The sequence below is a fragment of the Cyberlindnera jadinii genome, assembly GCF_001661405.1.
Source record: "Cyberlindnera jadinii NRRL Y-1542 unplaced genomic scaffold CYBJAscaffold_5, whole genome shotgun sequence".
Taxonomy (NCBI): Eukaryota; Fungi; Ascomycota; class Saccharomycetes; order Phaffomycetales; family Wickerhamomycetaceae; genus Williopsis; species Williopsis jadinii.
This window is the reverse complement of record NW_017963656.1, coordinates 86,221-105,663: the sequence shown is the minus strand read 5'-3', so window position 1 is coordinate 105,663 and position 19,443 is coordinate 86,221. Positions and strand designations below refer to the sequence as shown.

The 19,443-nt window shown below is 49.4% G+C and overlaps 10 protein-coding genes across 10 annotated transcripts; 6 read left to right on the top strand and 4 right to left on the bottom strand.

The window, feature by feature from the left end:
* Window positions 1-55: 55 nt before the first annotated feature.
* Window positions 56-1,276, bottom strand: YTP1 (Ytp1p; the record flags this gene model as incomplete). The annotated part of the gene is made up of 1 exon (XM_020212658.1): window positions 56-1,276. The coding sequence occupies one exon, from the start codon at window positions 1,274-1,276 to the stop codon at window positions 56-58; it is 1,221 nt and encodes a 406-aa protein (XP_020070856.1).
* Window positions 1,277-1,817: 541 nt separating this feature from the next.
* On the top strand, window positions 1,818-3,143 carry KAR5 (Kar5p; the record flags this gene model as incomplete). The annotated part of the gene is made up of 1 exon (XM_020213656.1): window positions 1,818-3,143. The coding sequence occupies one exon, from the start codon at window positions 1,818-1,820 to the stop codon at window positions 3,141-3,143; it is 1,326 nt and encodes a 441-aa protein (XP_020070855.1).
* Window positions 3,144-3,218: 75 nt separating this feature from the next.
* On the bottom strand, window positions 3,219-4,898 carry CYBJADRAFT_77214 (glutamate dehydrogenase). Its single transcript, XM_020217935.1, has one exon. The coding sequence runs from the start codon at window positions 4,705-4,707 to the stop codon at window positions 3,325-3,327; it is 1,383 nt and encodes a 460-aa protein (XP_020070854.1). The 5' UTR covers window positions 4,708-4,898; the 3' UTR covers window positions 3,219-3,324.
* Window positions 4,899-6,387: 1,489 nt separating this feature from the next.
* On the bottom strand, window positions 6,388-7,425 carry CYBJADRAFT_121260 (FMN-dependent alpha-hydroxy acid dehydrogenase; the record flags this gene model as incomplete). The annotated part of the gene is made up of 1 exon (XM_020212344.1): window positions 6,388-7,425. A coding segment is annotated over one exon (1,038 nt), but the record flags the coding sequence as incomplete, so codon positions are not given.
* Window positions 7,426-9,258: 1,833 nt separating this feature from the next.
* On the top strand, window positions 9,259-10,854 carry CYBJADRAFT_149973 (MFS general substrate transporter; the record flags this gene model as incomplete). Its single annotated transcript, XM_020213334.1, has 1 exon — window positions 9,259-10,854. The coding sequence occupies one exon, from the start codon at window positions 9,259-9,261 to the stop codon at window positions 10,852-10,854; it is 1,596 nt and encodes a 531-aa protein (XP_020070852.1).
* A 226-nt stretch (window positions 10,855-11,080) lies between these two features.
* On the top strand, window positions 11,081-13,829 carry SIN4 (Sin4p). Its single transcript, XM_020217115.1, has 2 exons — window positions 11,081-11,133; window positions 11,189-13,829. The coding sequence occupies exons 1-2, from the start codon at window positions 11,102-11,104 to the stop codon at window positions 13,716-13,718; spliced, it is 2,562 nt and encodes an 853-aa protein (XP_020070851.1). The 5' UTR covers window positions 11,081-11,101; the 3' UTR covers window positions 13,719-13,829.
* A 95-nt stretch (window positions 13,830-13,924) lies between these two features.
* On the top strand, window positions 13,925-14,587 carry CYBJADRAFT_77135 (uncharacterized protein). The gene has a single exon (XM_020217933.1). The coding sequence runs from the start codon at window positions 14,132-14,134 to the stop codon at window positions 14,486-14,488; it is 357 nt and encodes a 118-aa protein (XP_020070850.1). The 5' UTR covers window positions 13,925-14,131; the 3' UTR covers window positions 14,489-14,587.
* A 505-nt stretch (window positions 14,588-15,092) lies between these two features.
* On the top strand, window positions 15,093-15,998 carry CYBJADRAFT_172585 (uncharacterized protein; the record flags this gene model as incomplete). Its single annotated transcript, XM_020216365.1, has 1 exon — window positions 15,093-15,998. One exon carries the CDS (start codon window positions 15,093-15,095, stop codon window positions 15,996-15,998), a length of 906 nt encoding a protein of 301 aa, XP_020070849.1.
* A 234-nt stretch (window positions 15,999-16,232) lies between these two features.
* On the top strand, window positions 16,233-17,084 carry PPN2 (putative serine/threonine-protein phosphatase; the record flags this gene model as incomplete). The annotated part of the gene is made up of 1 exon (XM_020216364.1): window positions 16,233-17,084. One exon carries the CDS (start codon window positions 16,233-16,235, stop codon window positions 17,082-17,084), a length of 852 nt encoding a protein of 283 aa, XP_020070848.1.
* Window positions 17,085-17,114: 30 nt separating this feature from the next.
* GYP7 (GTPase-activating protein GYP7) lies at window positions 17,115-19,172 on the bottom strand (the record flags this gene model as incomplete). Its single annotated transcript, XM_020212650.1, has 1 exon — window positions 17,115-19,172. The coding sequence occupies one exon, from the start codon at window positions 19,170-19,172 to the stop codon at window positions 17,115-17,117; it is 2,058 nt and encodes a 685-aa protein (XP_020070847.1).
* Between the last annotated feature and the right edge of the window lie 271 nt (window positions 19,173-19,443).

The window sequence follows — 19,443 nt, the reverse complement described above, 5'->3', positions numbered from 1 at the left end:
TAGAGTCACCTGTCTTTATCTTTGTAATTAGCCGTATATATATATATATATATATCTACTCTTCGATATCGTCCAACTCGAATTCCCTGGCATCTGCTTCTCTCTCCAACGCAGCATAGCTCGAGAGGTTGATGTTCGATGTCAGTGTCAATCTCTGGTAAAGCTCCAGTAACAGGAGCATCCACAGGTAGATCATGAAGGCACCACCCGTCACAACCATGATGTACGAGCTATGATCAGCGTGGAGCCTCAAGACGAGCTCCAGCTGCTCCTCGTTGGCACCCATGAATAGAACACCTGATTCCACAAGGCAGAACGAAGGCAGGTACTGGAATGACATGATCCTACCAGGGATTGAACGCTCATCTCTCAGCAGGAATGAGATCTCCATGATTCTCAGCGCACCACCGGTCATGAGCACTATGCCAAACATCGCATGGACCTTTGTGCTGACTTGTAGCATCTGAACGTGCTCTGACATGGCCCAGCCTGTGTATATCAATAGCAACGCTGGCACGAAGGAGCGACGGCCTCCACGGGAGAGAAACATGCCCAGCAGGCCACCACACCACCAAATTATGCCCATTGCAGTGTGTTGGTAGTCACCGTGGTTCCAAGGCTCCTTGCCCCAACGGTGCTCAGTGAACGTGTTCACCACGCCCCAAACCATCATCAGCGTCGAGTCATAAAACTCCTGTGATCTTGGATGGCTCGACTCCCTGAAGTAGGGCAGCACCAGCACCATCGCATAGACAAAGCCATACCACACGAAAGCTGAGCCCATGATTCCATGGGCAATACACTGGCCAGTGTGCTTGTCCCTACAGAACCCAAACAGCGCAATCGGCGCCATACAAACACGGACCCATCCTACAAGGGTCACCAGCACGCTGAGGGCTCTGTGCACGATTCTAACGCTTCTTTCGCCCATGTGTGCTATCCTGCCCATGGCCTTTGGCTGCAGCACCTTGGAGCCCGAGTGCACCAGGGCAAACACCACGGTGACGGCACTCATCAGCATAAACGTCACGCCCGTTCCCCTTGACGTCCTGTTCTCAACACCATCGCCATCAGGGAACGACAAGAACACCACCTCAACCACTGCGTACGCCGCTGACACCAGCTGGAAGATCACAGCAGCGTGCAGTCTCTCGGCAAACACCAGCACGCCAGAGATCGAGGGAAGAATCAGCGTCAAGCCCAGTGTCATGATCCAGTGGAACGTCTTCGACGCGGCGTGCGTGGGCTGAGGTGACGGCAAGTCGTCACCTTCCATCACCATATCCGCACATTGAGCACAACAGGCATAGAACAGCACCAGAAACACCGCTCTACGGTTGAAATGGGCCATTTTGTTGAGGATCTTCCCATTCATTTGCCCACAATTGTGTGTTGATGTAGCGCTCAAAGACATGCCACCCCGGCACGGTGTTTTTCCGGAGTTTGGTGATGTCGGCGCGTCTCGGGAGCTCAGGCCGACAGGTGGATGATCAAGGGCGAGTTTGCAACCAATTTTGACACCTTTTCCCCTGGCTTCTCTGCCCGCTGAGCCCAATTGGCGGAGGTGTGTGGTTGTGTGTGTGTAGCTCGTAGTGTCTTGGTGGGCACGGGTGTGCTGGGCCGTTTTCCGCGTGTTTCTACGTCCCTTGTAGGCCCTTGTAGGCCCTGTTTGGCTGTGTAGAAGTGTAGCGAAGGCACACGCGATGTGTCTCATGAAACAGTTCTGATACACCACGGTGGGCGGACAGAGCAGTATAAAAGCAGCGTGGTGGGATGTGAGAGGCAGCACCGTGGGCCAGGCAGGGAAGAGCATCTCCATGCTCTTCCGTCTAGCCCTCGTCCTGGTGGCGAGCGCCTCTGTATCGTCGCTGTCTACTGGAGAGTACACCGTGGACGACATCGTCCAACGGTACCGCAACCTCACACGGGCCAGCAGAGAAGTGTCGCTGTTTGCTGAGCAGCCGCAGTACGACACGTCGTGTGTGAAAGCAGCCATCATGCCGATCCTGTCGAAGTGTCTCAAGACGCCGTTGAACGAGATCGACCCGAAGATCAGGGCAATGACAGCGGCGAAGCTGTCCGTGTGCGAGTTCGAGGTTGCCAATGTTGAGTATCCGCTTGAGTGCCGCTCCGCAGGCAGAGACCGCTCCACAGGCAGGGACCGCTCCACTGGGGAGGCCCCCAGTGAGGCCTCCGTGGAGTACGCAGCCTGTGTCACGGCGCTGGAGACCAAGAGCCAGTGGTGGACAACCTACAGCGGGTATTACAGGTCCATTGGCGAGATCTGCCATCAGCAGAGCCTGCCCTACGAGAAGGACGAGATATGGTCGGTGTTCCTGGGCGTGACTTCCTACTACGCCCAGGTGTTTGACAGCTTGCACGAGTGTGTCGATGAGTCCAGCAGGCTGAAAAGGGAGAGCGAGCAGTCCTTCGCCAGGCTGAAGCGGCTCATGGCTCAGATTGAAAAGGAAGCTGGCGAGTCGAAGCGCCAGCTACAGACGATGTGGAGCCACGTCACGTCGCAGATGTCCAAGCTGGGTGAGATGAGTGCCAACGCCACGGCGTTGGCCAGGCAGAGCAGCGAGGCCGTCGAGTCCAACCTCGTGGCCTTGTTCGAAGGCATCGACCTGGAGTTCTCGCAGCAGCTGGACTTCCTCAGGCTCAGGTTCGTCACTGACCTGGAGGAGCGTGACATGTTGATGGCACAGTCTCTGGAAGGAACGAGCAATGGGCTTCAGCGTCTCTACACGCAGCTGCTGCGGACCGTGGACGTGCACAGGGAACTCGATGCCAGCCTGGAGGGCGCATCAAGGTCTGCGCACCACCTGAACAGCTCTCTGAGCAAGATGGATCACCACGTTGATGATCTAGCAGCTGGCATGGTTGAGGCAAAGGAGCTCATGGTGGACATCACCGATCTCTTGGAGACCAGCCCGGTGCTCAGGGCTGTTCTATACCTCTCATCAGGGCTCACAACGTCGTTACGAGGCTCTCTGGCCTTCCTCGCCATGACATCACTCGCCTTCCTGTTGCTCGTGATGTTGAGCCTGAGGGTAAACGTCCTCAAGTACATCGGCATCCTGGTGCTCAGTGGCGTGCTCGGGCTCATCATCGTCACCGTTGAGCAGGCTGCACGGTTGTAACGGCCTTACATGGCAAGCTGCGCCAGTCTATGGCGGTGTGTGCTTCGCTTGCTTCGCTTGCATCACCAACGCATTGGCATCTAGTCTACAGGCTTCAAGTAATAAAACCAGACGTAAAAATCCAAACAGTCATTAAATCTTTATACAGAAGACGTATCCCTTTTTATGTATAGCACCTTGTCTAAGCCCAGACGTCACCGTGGTCGAACATGGCGTCGGCAACCTTGACGAAACCAGCCAAGTTAGCACCCATAACCAAAGATGGAAGAGACTCCTTGTTGGACTCCTTGGAGTACTGGGTGGCGTACTTGATGGACTCCTCGAACAAGTTGATCATTCTCTTGTGCAACTCGGAGTCAACTTGCTCAGAGGTCCATTGGATTCTTTGAGAGTTCTGACCCATCTCCAAGGCGGAGACAAGGACACCACCAGCGTTAGAGGCCTTACCTGGGGCGTACCAGACGGCTGGGGCAGAGGCGGACTTGGTGGCCAAACGTTCACCTTCGAAAACGTCAATGGCATCTTGGGTGGAACCCATGTTGGAACCTTCAGCGACATACTTGACACCAGCAGCAACAAGGGCCTTAGCCTCGTCACCGGAAACCTCGTTTTGGGTGGCACATGGCAAGGCAACGTCAACCTGGCCAACGTGGATCCATGGTCTGGCACCGGCAATGTACTTAACTGGGTGAGTCTCGAAGGCTGGGTCCTTGATGATCTCCTCAAGAGACTTGAAGGCAATCTTAGCCTTACCAATGACAGCAATTTGCTCAGCAGTGACACCCTCCTCGGAGATGATGGTACCCTTAGAGTCGGAGAGAGAGACAACCTTACCACCGAGTTGGATAACCTTCAAGGCAGCGTATTGGGCAACGTTACCGGAACCGGAGATGGCAACTCTCTTGCCGGTGAAGTCCTCCTTACCCTTGGTGGCGTACTTGATCTGTTGCTCAACGTAGTACACCAAACCGAAACCAGTGGCCTCTGGTCTGATCAAAGAACCACCCCAGGTCAAACCCTTACCGGTCAAAACACCCTCGAAGGAGTTTCTGATCTGCTTGTAGGCACCAAACAGGTAACCAATCTCACGGCCACCAACGTTGATGTCACCAGCTGGCACATCAGTGTCCTGACCAATGTGTCTGGAGAGCTCTCTCATGAAAGCATAACAGAATCTTCTGATCTCGTTGTTGGATCTGCCCTTAGGGTTGAAGTCGGAACCACCCTTACCACCACCAATGTTCAGGCCGGTCAGGGCGTTCTTGAAGATCTGCTCGAAACCCAAGAACTTGAGGATAGACAAGTTCACGGTAGGGTGGAATCTCAAACCTCCCTTGTATGGACCGAGAGCAGAGTTGAACTGCACTCTGTAACCTCTGTTCACCTCAACCTCGTGGTTGTCGTTCTCCCACACAACTCTGAACTGGATGATACGCTCTGGAATTTGCACAACGTCGAGCACCTTCAGGTACTTTGGCTCCTTCTCGAAGAGAGAGGAGGCCTTCAAGGTTGAGTAAACCTCGTTCAATGCTTGTTCGAATTCTGGCTCGGATGGTTGGACCATTGTGGGTGCTGTGGGTGTTGGTTGTAGATAAGAGTGCTACCTTGGAGAAGAGGATGGGCGATTGGTGTGTTGAAAAGAATTGCAATCGCATCGTGCCTTTATATGTGAAAAGTTTCGATGAGCCGGTGTCGTCCAGCCGGGTTTAAGTCACCGGGCCGGCGCGCGCGCTGATTGGCCAGAGATTACGCGGGCTGGAATTGCTTTTTTGGCTGGTCTGATTGGGTAAGCGCCGGTGATTGGACGCTTTCTCCGGTGTGCGCGTACCGTGCGATGTCGCTTCTTTTGGAGTGCGCGTGTTGGCTCTGAGGGAGCGAGGGAGAGCGCGCTGCGGCCTGGGGTGGGCCCGTTCCGGGCCCCAGTCCAGTGGAGCGTGGAGCTGGCGATGGTGGCTCTCCAACGGTGCCCAAGTGGTCGCCAGCTGCGCGTGGATGGGCTGCTTCGACTGGATCGCTCGTACGACAGAACTTGTTGGCCTGCCAGGGCAAGAAGCTTTTTCTGGTTAGGGGACGCTGGGGATTTGTTTCTTTTCCGGCGTGCGTGTTCTTTCTTTCTTTTTTTGCTCGGTCGACACCAGCGATTTGCGACGAGTTTCAGCGTAAATCGACACGGTGGAAACACCCTGTGGGTGTTAATCCCGCTGGCATTGTGGTGCTCAGATGAGCGTTGGAAGCGCCTTATCTGTTTTAACCCAATGTAGATAGGATATCCCCCGCCAGCACGCCCCCGGCAACGCACAGTCGCTGTTCTGGCTCTTCCGACGCTTCGTGAAGCAATTCCGATCTGTGGGAGGGGGGTCCCCCCCCCCGGCTTGTTGTTGTGGAAACTCCGAACAAAGGAGATCTCCCGTACAGCGAGCAGCGTTCTCGCACCGGGTTTGGCCAGTCCACCAGGGTTGGAAGCAGTGCTGCTGCTGCTGCTGCTGCTGCACTCTGGGCTACACTTTCGCCGGCGAGTTGCACGATTGACCAAGCCAAATCGATGAGCGAGCTGGCTTCGTTCACCTTACATGATATCTTCCACCTCGCCCTCCTCTCTGCCCAATCGACTACATATGACTACCTTTGGTTGGACTGGGGGGCTATTGTCCGCCTCCTCGCAAATCTAGGACGTATGACGGTTATATTCCCTCGCCAATTGGACAGTTCGAAGGCCTACGGTTGGTCTGATAAGAAAAATCGGGTGTGAATTTCAAAACGTGGATGTCGGCCATACATAATATCCACGTACTCTTTTCACTCCGCCTACGCCTTATCAACCACACACAATCATGACACGTCACTGAACAGTGTGGAAGCGTTGGACACGGCCAAAAAGAAGACAGGGACGAAAAGCCATTCGTTAAACTACAAGCTTTGTTCAACAAAAGAAAGAGGTCACAAGTTACAACAACGCTACGCCGAACTCTTTGTTAAAACTCTTAACATCAGCCTTGGAAAAGAAAAAACTCTATTTTTCCTGGCAGTGTCTTATTCCGGCGCCAAATCCGATCTCTTTTCATCTACGTCATAGTTCCCAAAACGGTTATTCCCGTAATTTTTGCATATCGGAGCTCTCTGCAGATTCGAGCTTCTCCATCTGATCACGTGAGGGTCACGTGGTGATAAGAAACAACAAGTGGTTTCCATACGTTAATCCCATCTTATGAACAAAACGCTTTCAGTGGGTAGCTCTGTTCAGAGGAAGGTTTGTAATATCGACATATGACTCATCCAGATCACCGATTGAACGGACACCCAACAATCTCAACGTTAGCTCAACTTCGCTCCTCAATATGTCAATAGCCTTAGCCACTCCTGGCTCACCATAGCTCTGAAGCGCATACAACATGGCTCTGCCTAGACCTACACCCTTAGCACCCAATGCAAGGGCTTTGACGATATCAGAGCCTCTACTGACACCACCGTCTACAAAGATCTCAATTCGGTCCTCTAGCCCTTTCAGCTTCAACTCCCTGTGAACCTCTGCTAACACCTCGATGCCCGAGCGTGCGGTGTCGAGTTGTCGGCCCCCATGGTTTGACAAGATGATCCCATCAAACCCATACTCAATGGCCTTTACAGCATCTTCCTTGGTTTGTATGCCTTTCAAGACGCATTTCAAGTGTGTGCTGTCCTTATATCCCCTAACCTCATCCCAACTGAAAGAACTCGAAATGCCTGAGAAATGCTTGACGAAGCTGCCATCTCCTGTGACACGCTGGTGGGTTTCACGACGTCCAATCTGGGCCATGTCGACTGTAAAGCATAGAGCTTTGATCTTACCCGTTGCCTCAGCCTCTTTGATGACTTCCTTAGTTCTTTGTCGATCCTGGCCAACGTAGATCTGAAGCCACTGATCACCTTCACCTTCATTACTGAGTTGTGTGATCCCTAAGGTGGTCTGGAATGGCAACATGTACACACCTCCAGACTCGTCACTTGCACGTAAAAGAGGCTTTTCCGCATCGACATTGTTGTCTAGATGACAGCCTGCAAATGCAGTGATGTAAAACGGGTATGCACTTTTGGACCCCAGCAGCTCTGTCGCCAAAGAAACCTCTGTGACGTTGTTAAGGATACGTGGACGGAAGTATATTCTTCTCCACGCCTGCGTGTTTTCCCTGAGCGTGATCTCATCAGCTGCTCCTGTACGATAATAAGACCATGTGTTTTCACTTAGAGTGTTTCTAGCCACGTCTGTGAAGTCTGCCAAATTGAAGATGCTATCCAACGGTGGCTTCTCGTACGGTTGTTTCTTCTGTTGAAGAAGAGCCAGAAGTCTGAGCTTGAGCTTCTCTGGAAGCTCGCCTAAGTCATATTCTTCGCCTCTGATGCTCACTACTATTCCACCGTCTCTCTCGGAGCCATTGGAATTGCTTGAGTTTGGCATGGTGAAGACTTATTTCTCTACCATATACCAGAAGAGAACACCAGAAGAGAACACCAAGTGGTTGGTCAAAGGTCATCCTCAAAGCGAATATTTTCTCAGCTACTAAAGGAACTGCCATTTCACCTACATTTCACTGTGTGTATCGTCTAATTCGCCTATTTAGGATACAGCATGAGGGCTTTTAAAGCACCTGTATAGTATATCCACGTCTTCATGATATCTGTAGGCTTCTGAACATTTGCTGTCCGACTCTTCACAGGGTTGCATATGCAGAGCTCAACACACAGCTTTCCACAGTTTAAACACCAGAAACACCAGAAACATCTTCAAGAGAGCCCATTGGTCCCAATGGGCAACTCGTCACGCTGAAATGCCCACAGAGATAAGAATACACCACATTACAACCAATGGATGCGGAATTGGCAATTGATTGTTGGTTGAATTATGCACATAAATGAGTTAAACTGTGTGCATGCGCGCGCTTCTCAGTACGAACTAGCTAAAAGACGCCACACCGACACGTATCCCGACATATGCACCTATTTACACCACTGTCATGGATCAAGGAATGTCGGATTGGAGGAGCTGTTACAGGATGCCTACGTTGGTGGAATGGACAGGTTTCATGTCTCGGTGGGCTGAAGATGACAGCGATGACGGTACCATTGTTGCTGTGGAAACCACTCGATATGTGGGCAAGGCTATATAGAAGATAAAGGACACATTGTAGAGTGTATACAGGGGCCAGCGATGGTTTCGTCGGTAAAGCTGATTGTTTCGTCGGTAAAGCCAATTCTTTCCAGTCAAGCTTGTATCCTCTGAGCACCGAGCAGTGGCTCTGCTTCAAAGAAATGACGAATTCCGTTGACTTGGCGATCAAGAGGTTTGGTCCCTACCTCATCAGGAACAACAATGCTGAGTCTGAGCTTCCAGGTGGATTCGTGGATAAAAGTATCGATGTCATTGGATGTGAGCCACCTAGGCATATGCTCAAAGAAACCAAAGGTGCAAAATACTGGTGACCAAATCAAATTCTGCACTCCGGTCTCTGAAAGTCGTTTACATTTCCGTTTATGGCATGAGCTGTTGCGTGAGCCTCACCTTGGTGACATACAGGCGACTCTAGATTAGGAGGCTATAGCTACGTAAGCTCTATTGCTCCAGTACTTGTACATATGACATGAATCACCACATTGTGAGCACTCCACATGTCTCAAATGCCATGCATATGACCCAGTAAAGCGAGTACCCTCGTTTTAAGATTTAACTCAACATTCAATCCGGTCCAAGCGATAAATAGCAGTAGCACTACACAGCGTAGTGGGGCCCACGTACTCCAAAACTGTAGTGGGATACATCGAGGCCAACTTCCGTTTGCTCTACATTGCTTCAGGCGCTTGGTTCTACCCTTTTCCGTTGTTCCTTCAACGCCACACCGACAGTCAAAAACGCTCATAATTATTTAGTAGCCCGACAAGAGAAGAAGCCACTGCTTCCAAGCTTGGCCAAGGACAGGAATATGACTTGTGTATAATCACTGACTGATCAGTCGGTCACAGAAGAGATTGGTTTATTATTATTTTGGTTCTATTGGACCCCAAGTATATAAAGACAAGCGTTATGTCGCAGTTCTCACGTCGCTGTAGAGCTTATACCAGCAGTAGCAGACTACATTGAGGCATCATGGGTATTACCTCTGGACTGAAGAAGTTTGGTAACTATCTCATCACCAATGAGTCTGAAGCCTCTAAAAGCCTGCCAGATGAGTTCTTAGATAAAAGTATCGATGTCACGAGAGGCGAGCCCGCTAAGCGTGATGGAAGATGGCAAAAGATCTTTGCCTTTATCTACGTCTTTGACTGGTACCCTTCTCACTATTCAAAGTTTGAGAAGTGGCATGTCTTCAAGGTGGACATTGCCGTCACACTATTCTGTGCGCTGAGTTTCTTCACAAAGTATCTTGATCAGATGAACCTGACCAATGCTTATGTCACTGGTATGAAGGAGGATTTAAACCTCAACGGTAATGAGCTGAATATTTTCAGTACTTTCTACAACATCGGTTACTGTGTTGGTCAGATTCCTGCGATGTTCTTCATCACCAAAAAGGGCTGGGCTCGTTGGCTCTTGATTGTCTGCGAGTCGATCTGGGGTATCTGTACTTTTGCCAATGCTGCTGTCCATACTGCTGAGCACATCTACGTCATTAGATTCTTTGTTGGGTTGTCTGAAGCTGCATCCTTCCCAGGCCAGTACTATATCATCTCAAGTTGGTACACGCCTGAGGAATTGTCTAGAAGGGCAGGTTTCTATAACTTCTGCTCTGGTGTTGGTACCATGGTTGCTGGTTATATCCAAAGTGGGGCGCACAGCTCCTTGAACGGTAGAAATGGCCTCGAAGGCTGGCGTTGGCAGTTCATCATTGATGGTCTTATCACCGCAGTGGTGACCATCTATGGTATCATCGTGTTCCCTGGTACACCAAATCATATAGAGAAACATGCAATTCTAGGACACGACGACCTGGTGTTTGCCAGAAGAAGGCTGAAAGAGCACAAGGTTGTCCAATCAAAGTCCTGGGATGCAGCTACTTTCAAGAAGATTATCTTCTCCTGGGAGTTCATTTTGCTACCATTCTTGTGGATTGTCCATCACCAAATCACATACTCCTCAGCTTTCTCCTTGTACTTGAAGAGTGAAGGCTACAGTGTCGCTGATAGAAACAATATTCCGACAGTTAGTGCGGCAATCGGTTCTGTCTCCATGCTTCTCGTCCCGACACTGTGTGATGTCTACGGAAGGTTTAACATAACGATGGTTTGCTTCATTATTGAGTACTTCTCGAACATTATTCTCATCGTGTGGAATGTTCCTCAGGGTCTCAAGTTTGTGGGTTTCTTCCTCTCCACCGTGTGGTATGGCCTTGCACCGTCCTGGTACTCCTGGGCTGCGATCATCTGTAAAGACAGTGCCGAGAAGAAGGGGTTAATCTTAGCCCTGATGCACTCTTACTCCTACGCTACTCAGGCCTGGACCATTCCTCTGCAATGGAATCTGAAACACTCGCCACGGTTCCTCATGGGATGGTCCATTAACCTGGGATTCGTGTTCATTGGCCAGATCTTGTTCTACGTCATCTTCTACCTCGCTAAGAAACAGCACAAGAGCGATCTTCGTTACGAGCTTGACGTATCTGACAAATCCTCTGACGAGCTCTCTGTGGATGACGAAATTGTCAAGACCGAGCTCACCCTCGGCGAGAAGAACCTTGTCAAGTAGTCTGTAATTGTATATCTCCGTAAGAATATATTTGTTGCTTGTTAATGATTCATCTGTAGACGTAAACGCAGTCCGACGCAGTGTATACTTATTTCCTCTTTCGGTAATTCCCTAATCGGGTAGTTTACAATGTTTTTCCCCGAGCTTCATAATTAGCCGCCCACCAAAACCCAAAAAAAAGAACCACAAAACCGTTGATTATAAATATAAACAAACCGTTCCATCTTCCTAAGTTGTCAAAGGAAAGATGACGATAATACGCAGAGATCGGTGCTCAAAGTGGGTTTATTCACTCGTTTCCTGCCCTATGATTGTACTAACACCTCGTTTCAAGCCCTATAAGTTGGTCGAAGAATGGGTTCATCGCGTTTGCACACCATACTTCCTCCACGAACTTATCGATATCAAAGCTGGAGTCGCTGAGAGGGCAGTCGTGGAGACTGTCGTCGAAGAAGAGCTACGAGATCAAAACAGCTTCACAGACGAGCTGTAAGCCGATTCAGGTTGTTGTGTGGTCCCCCTCTGGTGCGGATTTGCTGGTTGTTGACCAGGTTGGAGGAGTTTCAATATTGGGTACAGGAATCGTTAAGAACGGTAACGTGCACCAGCTTTCGTGCTTTGAGGACGTTGAGATCCTTTACCAGGACGATGCTGGACGCTGTGAGGATGAGAGCTTGTCCAAATGTGTTGCCTTCAAGTGGATTAACGTGGATAAGCCTGTGATTTCGAGTTCGCCGGCGGTGTTCAGCGAAGAACAGAATAGGTATAACTATTCGGTACATCAGTATAAACCGTATGGGTTTCTTCATCCAAACGGCAAGTCTGGGTGTTTCATTGCAAGAAGAGATGGTTCAGTAGACTTCTACTACCAGGGAATCACAATGGAGTTTAAGAAGCATAGAATAATGTTAGAACCTGCAAGGGAGTGGGTTAGCCAGGCAAGTATCGGGTTCTTAAGGGATGGAGATGTGGTTGTGGTGTGCTATTGTCCAAAGGACCAGTCCCTAAAGGTTTATAAACTCTCGGTGTCGTGGAATTTGAAATCATGTGAGCCCAATTTCAAAGTGGAGAAATTACTCATGGAGAGATTGAATAAAATTGGTTCAAACGGCCTAACCATGGAATTGGATCAAATAGAAGTTATAAGTCCTAATTACTCCATGGATACTGACTTGGATATCTTGATTGCGTTTAAAGGCATTGGTTGTAACAATCGTACGTTGTTACAAAAGTACCAAATATCAACAGTTTACAAAGATCTAAGGTTTAAGACGGATGGTGGTACCGTTGAAGGGTTTCCAAATTTGGTGTTAAAGGCTGAAGACTACCTCGATGGGGAACTCCTGGATATCGAATTGAAAAACTTCGATATGAACGTGATTGTCACCTCAGCTGCTGGAAGAGTTCATCTCCGTTCTAGAAAGAATTTACAATTGCACATCGGTGCATCTTCAACGATGAGTTCTCTATTGGATTGTGGATTTGAATTTCCAATGACAGAGACCAACCCTGATTGTATCGCAGTGTGTCCGTCGATGGCTGGCTTTGTCAGTTTAACCTCTGGTGTGCTTGAATTCCACCCAGTTGTGAGGAAATCTCAGAATGCATGGGATGCAAAAGACATCCTAAAGATGTCATCTGGGATTGCATACCTCTTCTGCTCCGCTTGTTACACGAATACCATTGCTGATGAGTTGATAGCGCTCATACTAAATGAGTTTTCAAAACTCGACCCAGAGCTAAGGTATGAAATCATTGTTACAACTTTAAAGGAAAGTCATAGGTCATTAAACTTTACCCTTGATATTTCTAAAGAGCAGATAGATCGATTGTTGGTGAACCCGCCTATGCAAAAACTGTTATCTTTGCAATATTCCTTGGGTAAATTTCTTCCTACAAATCAGCAGAGTACAATTGCATTGGCAATATTGAACTTGAGATTAATCTCCTTCAGTATCATGGTTACACTACGTACACTCTTCCACCAACAGCAGAGGATTGTCAATAAGGGCGTTAGTGAATCGTTGATTGATGGTGTATATAGATCTGAGAGTGTTCTCAGTACAGTGGGGACGATAAACTGGCTTATAGATTTTGTCATTTTCACTATTCAAGAACTGATGAAACTCTCTCAAAGCTCTGGACATGAATCCATTATTGTCACATTGCTGTTGAGTACCGTTCCAAGAAGCTTGTTGATTTACAGTCTTGCGGGTGTGAAGAAGATTGATGGTGTTTTGACCAAAGTTATGGAACAGCACATGCAAACACCGAGACCAAGTTCTCTAAACGTTGAGATTTTGCAAAAGAGTGCTGAAAGGTTCAAGAGTCTGCTGGAACTTGTAGAATTGGAACATTTTGAGAAATTTTTGATGCAGATTGAAACGTTGATTCCACAAGAGAAGGAGAACCGTCTATCAGTGGAACAAGCGATGGTTTTCGAATGTAAACTTACTGGTAACTTTGCAGGGTTGGACAGTCGACTACTCTCTCTTTTCCAACAGCACTATGAGGAACACCCACTTTCAGAGTTGTTCTTCCATGATACCAGATGGTTAAAACTGGACGTTGCACCTAACACTATCCCATCAAAGGTTTTATTGAGCAATGATGACCCAGTTCCTATTGTGATTGATCTCAGCACTGACCTCATTGATGATGTCACCAAGATGGTTATTACGAATAAGGAGAAATTGAAGAGATGTTTACGTTGTGAGTACATCCGTGGCGATAACGATGACGTTTTTTACATCATGGGAAAGGGAATCACCGGGTCCACGAACCACTGGCCCGTTGCGTATAACAGAACGTGTCTGTGTGGTAGTTGTTGGGCGTACTTAAGTGGTGATGAGTGTTCATTATGAACTATACATTGGTTAAAGTTTTTTATCGTGCAGTAAAGGATGTAGTCTAAAGTGGAACACTGTAAGCGTATGCGCTCCATCAAGGAGCGTTGTCATGGCAAAGAGAAAGGGAAAAGAGCCGTTGTTCAAAAAATCTCTCCTTCCGGAAAGGGGATTTGGAAACGGTATACATTCCCACAGCTTGCAAAGTCATCAGCGTGAAATTCGAAGCTCTATACACAGAGCATGAAGCATAAGAGCAGTGTGTCAAGGAACCCCCCTCCCCCCCCCAAAAAAAAGACGGAACAGAGGAGATGAAGCTTGTATGATGAGCTTATCGTGGAAAACCTTTTATTAGTTGCATTGAAGCACGAAAAAAGGCTATTTTGCTACCAACTGAGCTAATTACCTCGAGGGCTTTACGTTTATATGAGATGCGTTTTGATCTTGACAACGCGCAGCGAGATACAACCCTGCCTGCCAGCGTACGGTTTGCTCTCACCCTTCCCAAGTGTATTTGCTTGATCCCAGGCCTAGCCCACCGTGCTCTTCTTCGCTTCCCTAGGCAGGTTGTTGGGTTGGTGATCTGTATGTCGGTGGCTGCAGGAACTGCGTCAACTCTATTTTTTGGCGTTAGCCAGAACTCTAAACTGGATAGAGGACTCAATGTAAAGGCCACTACACGTACTTGTTTATCGATGGTTTGTGATCTATCTCATAACCAGCTCTCCCATTGGTTTGCTACTAAGTACTGCCAATGCTGTGTTAATACGACTCAGTGGTATACGTGAAAAGTCGCACGTTGCACCTGGCATGACATCAACCACGGAAGGAAAAAGGGGCCTTTTTCGCCTAAAGAAAAGGACAAGTAGCCCTCCGCCGGCTCAGCCGTTGTATGCACCATAATAACCTGGTTTGCCTAATGCTCTTCACCAAATCCATCATGTCTTCGCTCTGCTTGGAGGCCCGCGTTACCACAGAGTGCCGTCATGGAATCCTTCATTGACATAATGAAAACCCTCTTCGCATGCCCTGTATGCTCCCCCCCCCCCTTGTTCATCCCCTTTTCCTGTCCATCCACTAACATTCCCACTCAGCCACTAGCATTCCGGCAAAAGCCTGTGAGAAAGCATAAAAAACCCAGACGCACGCTATCGGTTGGGGCAGAAAAGGCGTGCATTGCAGATCCTCAATGACGCAAGAATTTGTAAGGTTTTTTTTTTACTCCCTCATCGAACGATTTCTTCTATCATGGGGGAGCCGACTGTAAGTGGGAGGGAATGTTATGTGGTATTTATATATGTACCTCTGTCGGTGCGATTGTGACCTCGTGAACTTCTCCCTATGTCTTTGCTATCTGATGTGCCACTGATCCCACTGCCTGGCCTTTGAAGCATGCTCTCCGATATCCAACGTACGCACTCACGCTCCACCACCACACAGTCGCTCTCCTCCGACGTCCAGTTCGATGCACAGGCGAACGTGAAGCCCAGTCTCCACTTCACTGCCCAGGAGATCGAGATGGTTCGCTCGTCGTGGAAGGAGATGATCAGCGACGACCTGTCGAAGGAGGGCAACCAGAGCTCATTCGCATCGTCTCTCTTCTGCATCCAGTTCTACTCGAACCTCATGGCCATGGAGCCTGAGCTGGAGAAGATGTTCCCTTCCATAAAGCACCAAGCCATGTCGTTTTCCGGGGTGCTGTCGACTGCCATCATCAACCTGGACCACCTGGACAAATTGGACGACTATTTGAACAACCTGGGCAAGAGACACGCAAGAATACTCGGCATTGATCCACCACACTTCGAACTTATGGGCGCTGCGTTTCTGAAGACCGTACAGGATCGCTTTGGCCACAGCTTGACCCTGGCAATGGAGAGGTGCTGGGCTCGTCTCTACACGTATCTTGCGAATTCCATATTGCAGGGTGGCATTGATCCGATTCTCAGGGTGGAGAAGCTGAACAGTGACATGTACGCCGTGCTGGAGAGAACCAGCACTCAGGTGACGATGAACTCGTCCACCACGCTATTCGACCAGAGATCAGCTTCAACAACCTCCACGTCGTCCCTGTATAACGTCAACCACAGTGCACAGCATCAGCCACAGTCGAGACTGGCATCCCAGTCATCCTACACCATGACGGGCAAGCCGTTGCCCAGCCAGCTGCGGAAGGCATCACACAGCTCATCCCATAATGAATACCAGACACATGCTCACTCGAACCTCTCACAGTCAAGGCATACCAAGAGGCTCTCCAAGAGTGTGAAGGATGATAAGGACTGCACGATAATGTAAGCAGCACGCTGTTTGTAACGGCTTAATGGAATAATACTACCATAGCATTGTAGAGTGAGATGGGATTGCCTAATTCGGAAATATTCCAGATTAGTACATTAATCCTGGCACATAGGTGCTGGCTTCGCGGTGCTGGTTTCCCGTGCAACCAGAAAGCTCTCATGGGGCTCTACTTCCACTTCTTCTTGTCTATTACTCCATAACCTCTGGCTCCAATACCTCTCGCCGATCAAGATGAATAGACAGGACTATGAACAATTAGACACAGGGGCCAGGAGTATACTTGCAAGCCGTACAATTTGGGTAAGTGCTCTCATTGCTCTGCCAATAATGGTTTATGTCTTCATCGTGCTGCCAATGTATTCTCCTCCACTGGTTGAGCTGCCCTCGCTGGTGAAGTACGACGTCTGGGAGCCACAGCATGAGAGGCTCATACTGGTTGGAGACGTCCACGGGTGTTTTGACCAGCTTATGAGGCTGCTGGACACAGTCCACTATGATAACACCACTGACAAGGTGGTCCTGCTGGGAGACTTCCTATCAAGAGGACCAGACTCACTTGGAGTTATGAAATGGGCAAGGGAGGCCAATGCCACCGGTGTGCTGGGCAACCACGAGCTCAACATCCTGAGCAAATACCAGAGCTTTCGACCTCTGATGTTCGAAGATGAAGAGGTGTTCAAGCTGGACAAGCACGTGGGCAAGTATGACAACGAGCTGCAAATTGCTAGGAAACTGACTCCAGAGGATATCCATTACCTGGTGAGGTTGCCGGTCGTGTTGAACATCAAGGGCGTTGGTATATGTTCACACATGGGCGTTGTTGAGTCCCAGCCCTTGGATAAGCAACAGGTTTCTGATCTGCTCGCTATGGACAAAGATTGGTATCACTCCTGGAATCAACTCCAGAAGACTCTGCCTAAGCATGAGCGAAACGTGATCTACTATGGGCATTTTGCTAGAGCAGGGCTTCAATTGAAGAAGTATTCAAAAGGCTTGGACTCCAGCTGTGTCTACGGTGGTCAGCTCAGTTGCTTGGTCATCGATAAAGACGGTACCGAAACTTTGCACCAAGTGGATTGCTGAAACATGATCATATCTTCGTATATTGGTGAATTAGCCACTCACTCTCTGTAGTTCCTTCTGGATGACGAGCTCACGTGAGAGGAGCTTCCTCAAGTGGTCGTCGATGGGCGATTTGGCACTGCCATCATCGGTCGAGCTGTAGGTATCCATCACACTCACTGTGTTTCTAAACTTCAAAAAGAGTAGCTCTGCTCTGGTTAGCAACTCGTTCAACTTGAAGCCCACGGTCTGAGACTCATTCAGCTCGTTGAAATACTTCAACACTTGGTCAAACTGCGTCAGATGTGCCATGACGATCCTCTCGTGCTTCTGTAGTATAGCCAATGAGACGAAGAGGTGGAACTGTGAGGAGTAGAAGTCGGTCCATAGCACTTCCCATAGATGCACCGTATCATTCCAGCTGAATTCTCTTTTGAACCATACCAACAACATACGGAACATGAAGAAGAGGTTTGAGGAGTCACACTTCTCCAAGTGGATGTAGAACTCTGGAAGCATGAATTGGGTAAGCTCGTTGAGCGTGGTCATCTGATCTTTCATTCCACGCTGATCACTGAGGAAATTACGCTCCATTCGGTCCATAAACTTGGTAAAACACCAGAATGAAAGCACCTCGTCCTGCAAGATCACATAGATAGGCGAGAGTAGATCGTTCATGCCTTGCACGTAGCCCAACTTGTCATTGTACTCGTTAAACGTCAACAAGATGCTCTGAAGTTTCTGTAAGTGGTGGTTCTTGATGTTGGCAACGTCGTCGTTATCATAGTCATCGGATGGAGGTAAATCCTCGTCTTTGAACAGATCCATGGAACGATCTGTGCGTTGAACATCCTTATCAATCCTGAACTTCTGGTCCTTAAAGTATTCGTCGTGTTCGTCCGTGAGCTTTGGCAGCCATCTCGATTTTAGCATGTCGTACTGTAACACCATAACCTTGTGTAGATCGTCTCTCTCCTGTGACGATGAATCCCACGGATACACTCCCAGTAGGAAAGGCCATGCCTCTGGCCGTGCTTCAGGGGCCAATCCTCCGTGGAACACGCGGTCCTTGAGCTCGTCAACAGTAATAGCCAATCTGCCTGTAGAATCGAAAAATCCACTCCATTCCAACAGAGAAACGGGCCTGCTGTTCTCATGGGCCTTCTGGATCTCCTCAGGAGACAGCTTGTTACAATCAATCCCCATTTCCTTGTATAGCTTCTGTCTCATCTCCTCGTTCAACAGCATCTGAGCACGGTTACGGTCTGCCTCCTCCTGGACTCCCAGGGCCCATTTCGCAAGGTAGATCCTGGCAGAGTCAAAGTCCTCGTTGACCTTTTGCACCTCAGGATGAACGAGCAACGACTTGAGAGTAGACGAGTCCCTTATAGCACCATTCACGTGGCTTCTGGCAAAAGTCGTCACCCTTGCCAATGCCTGTAGCACGTTCCAGCGAGCCTCACTCACGGCCTGTGAAAAGTTCTTCAGCCCATACTGAGGCTTCTCAACGTTCGTTGGGCTGAAGTTGTTCAAGTCGTCCTGCGTAGGATTCACCAAGAGCACGCTGTTCTCAAGAGTTGACCTCTCCAATACGCAGTGCTTCCCGAGTTCCTCCAGGAACTGCGCACCTCCCCAGAACAACTCGGTCCCTACGCCAAACACGTTGAAGTCCTTGACTCGTTGGCGCTCAGAGGCCTGTGTCGAGGGACACTCGACGTCGTGGAAGAACATCCAGGGCAGTTTCTCCTCGGAGGATCTCGTATTGAACAACAAGCTGCCGTTCATCGTCCCCAAGCTCGGAGGGCGATGTTGGATGCTGAAGACCGCCCTGAGCGGCACTTGCCAGCTGAAGGACCCACCAGTGCTGGGCCTTCTCACGAAGAACACCTCACCAGAGGCACTGACGTCTGCCTGCTTGAACTGCTCAAGCTCATCAGCTGCTAGGAACGACTCTGGCACCCAGCCCACAACCAAGTCTGAGTCCGTGGAGCCCTGTTCCGCGTAGAGGTAGAGGAACCCACAGATGTTGTCCTGGGCTCTTCTGGACGGATGTACGTACACCTTCGATTTGACAAACACGAGCTTGACCTTCCCGGCTGGCCACTTCATCATGGCTGTTGTTGTGTTTGTAGTGTGAGCTTGTTGGTGTGAGCTCATTGGTGTGAGTAGTAATGTTGCTTTCAGTGCGTGATGGAGCGGTGTGCGTGGTAGCGGCGGGCGGAGGGGCCACAAAAAGGGTTGTTGGCGTAGGCTGAGGTTGTGGGCGTAGGCTGAGGCTGTCCGTGTAGGCTGTCGGCGTAGGCTGAGGTTGCGGGCGTAGGCTGAGGCTGTCCGTGTAGGCTGGGGTTGTTGGCGTAGGCTGACACCGCCCGTCTAGGCT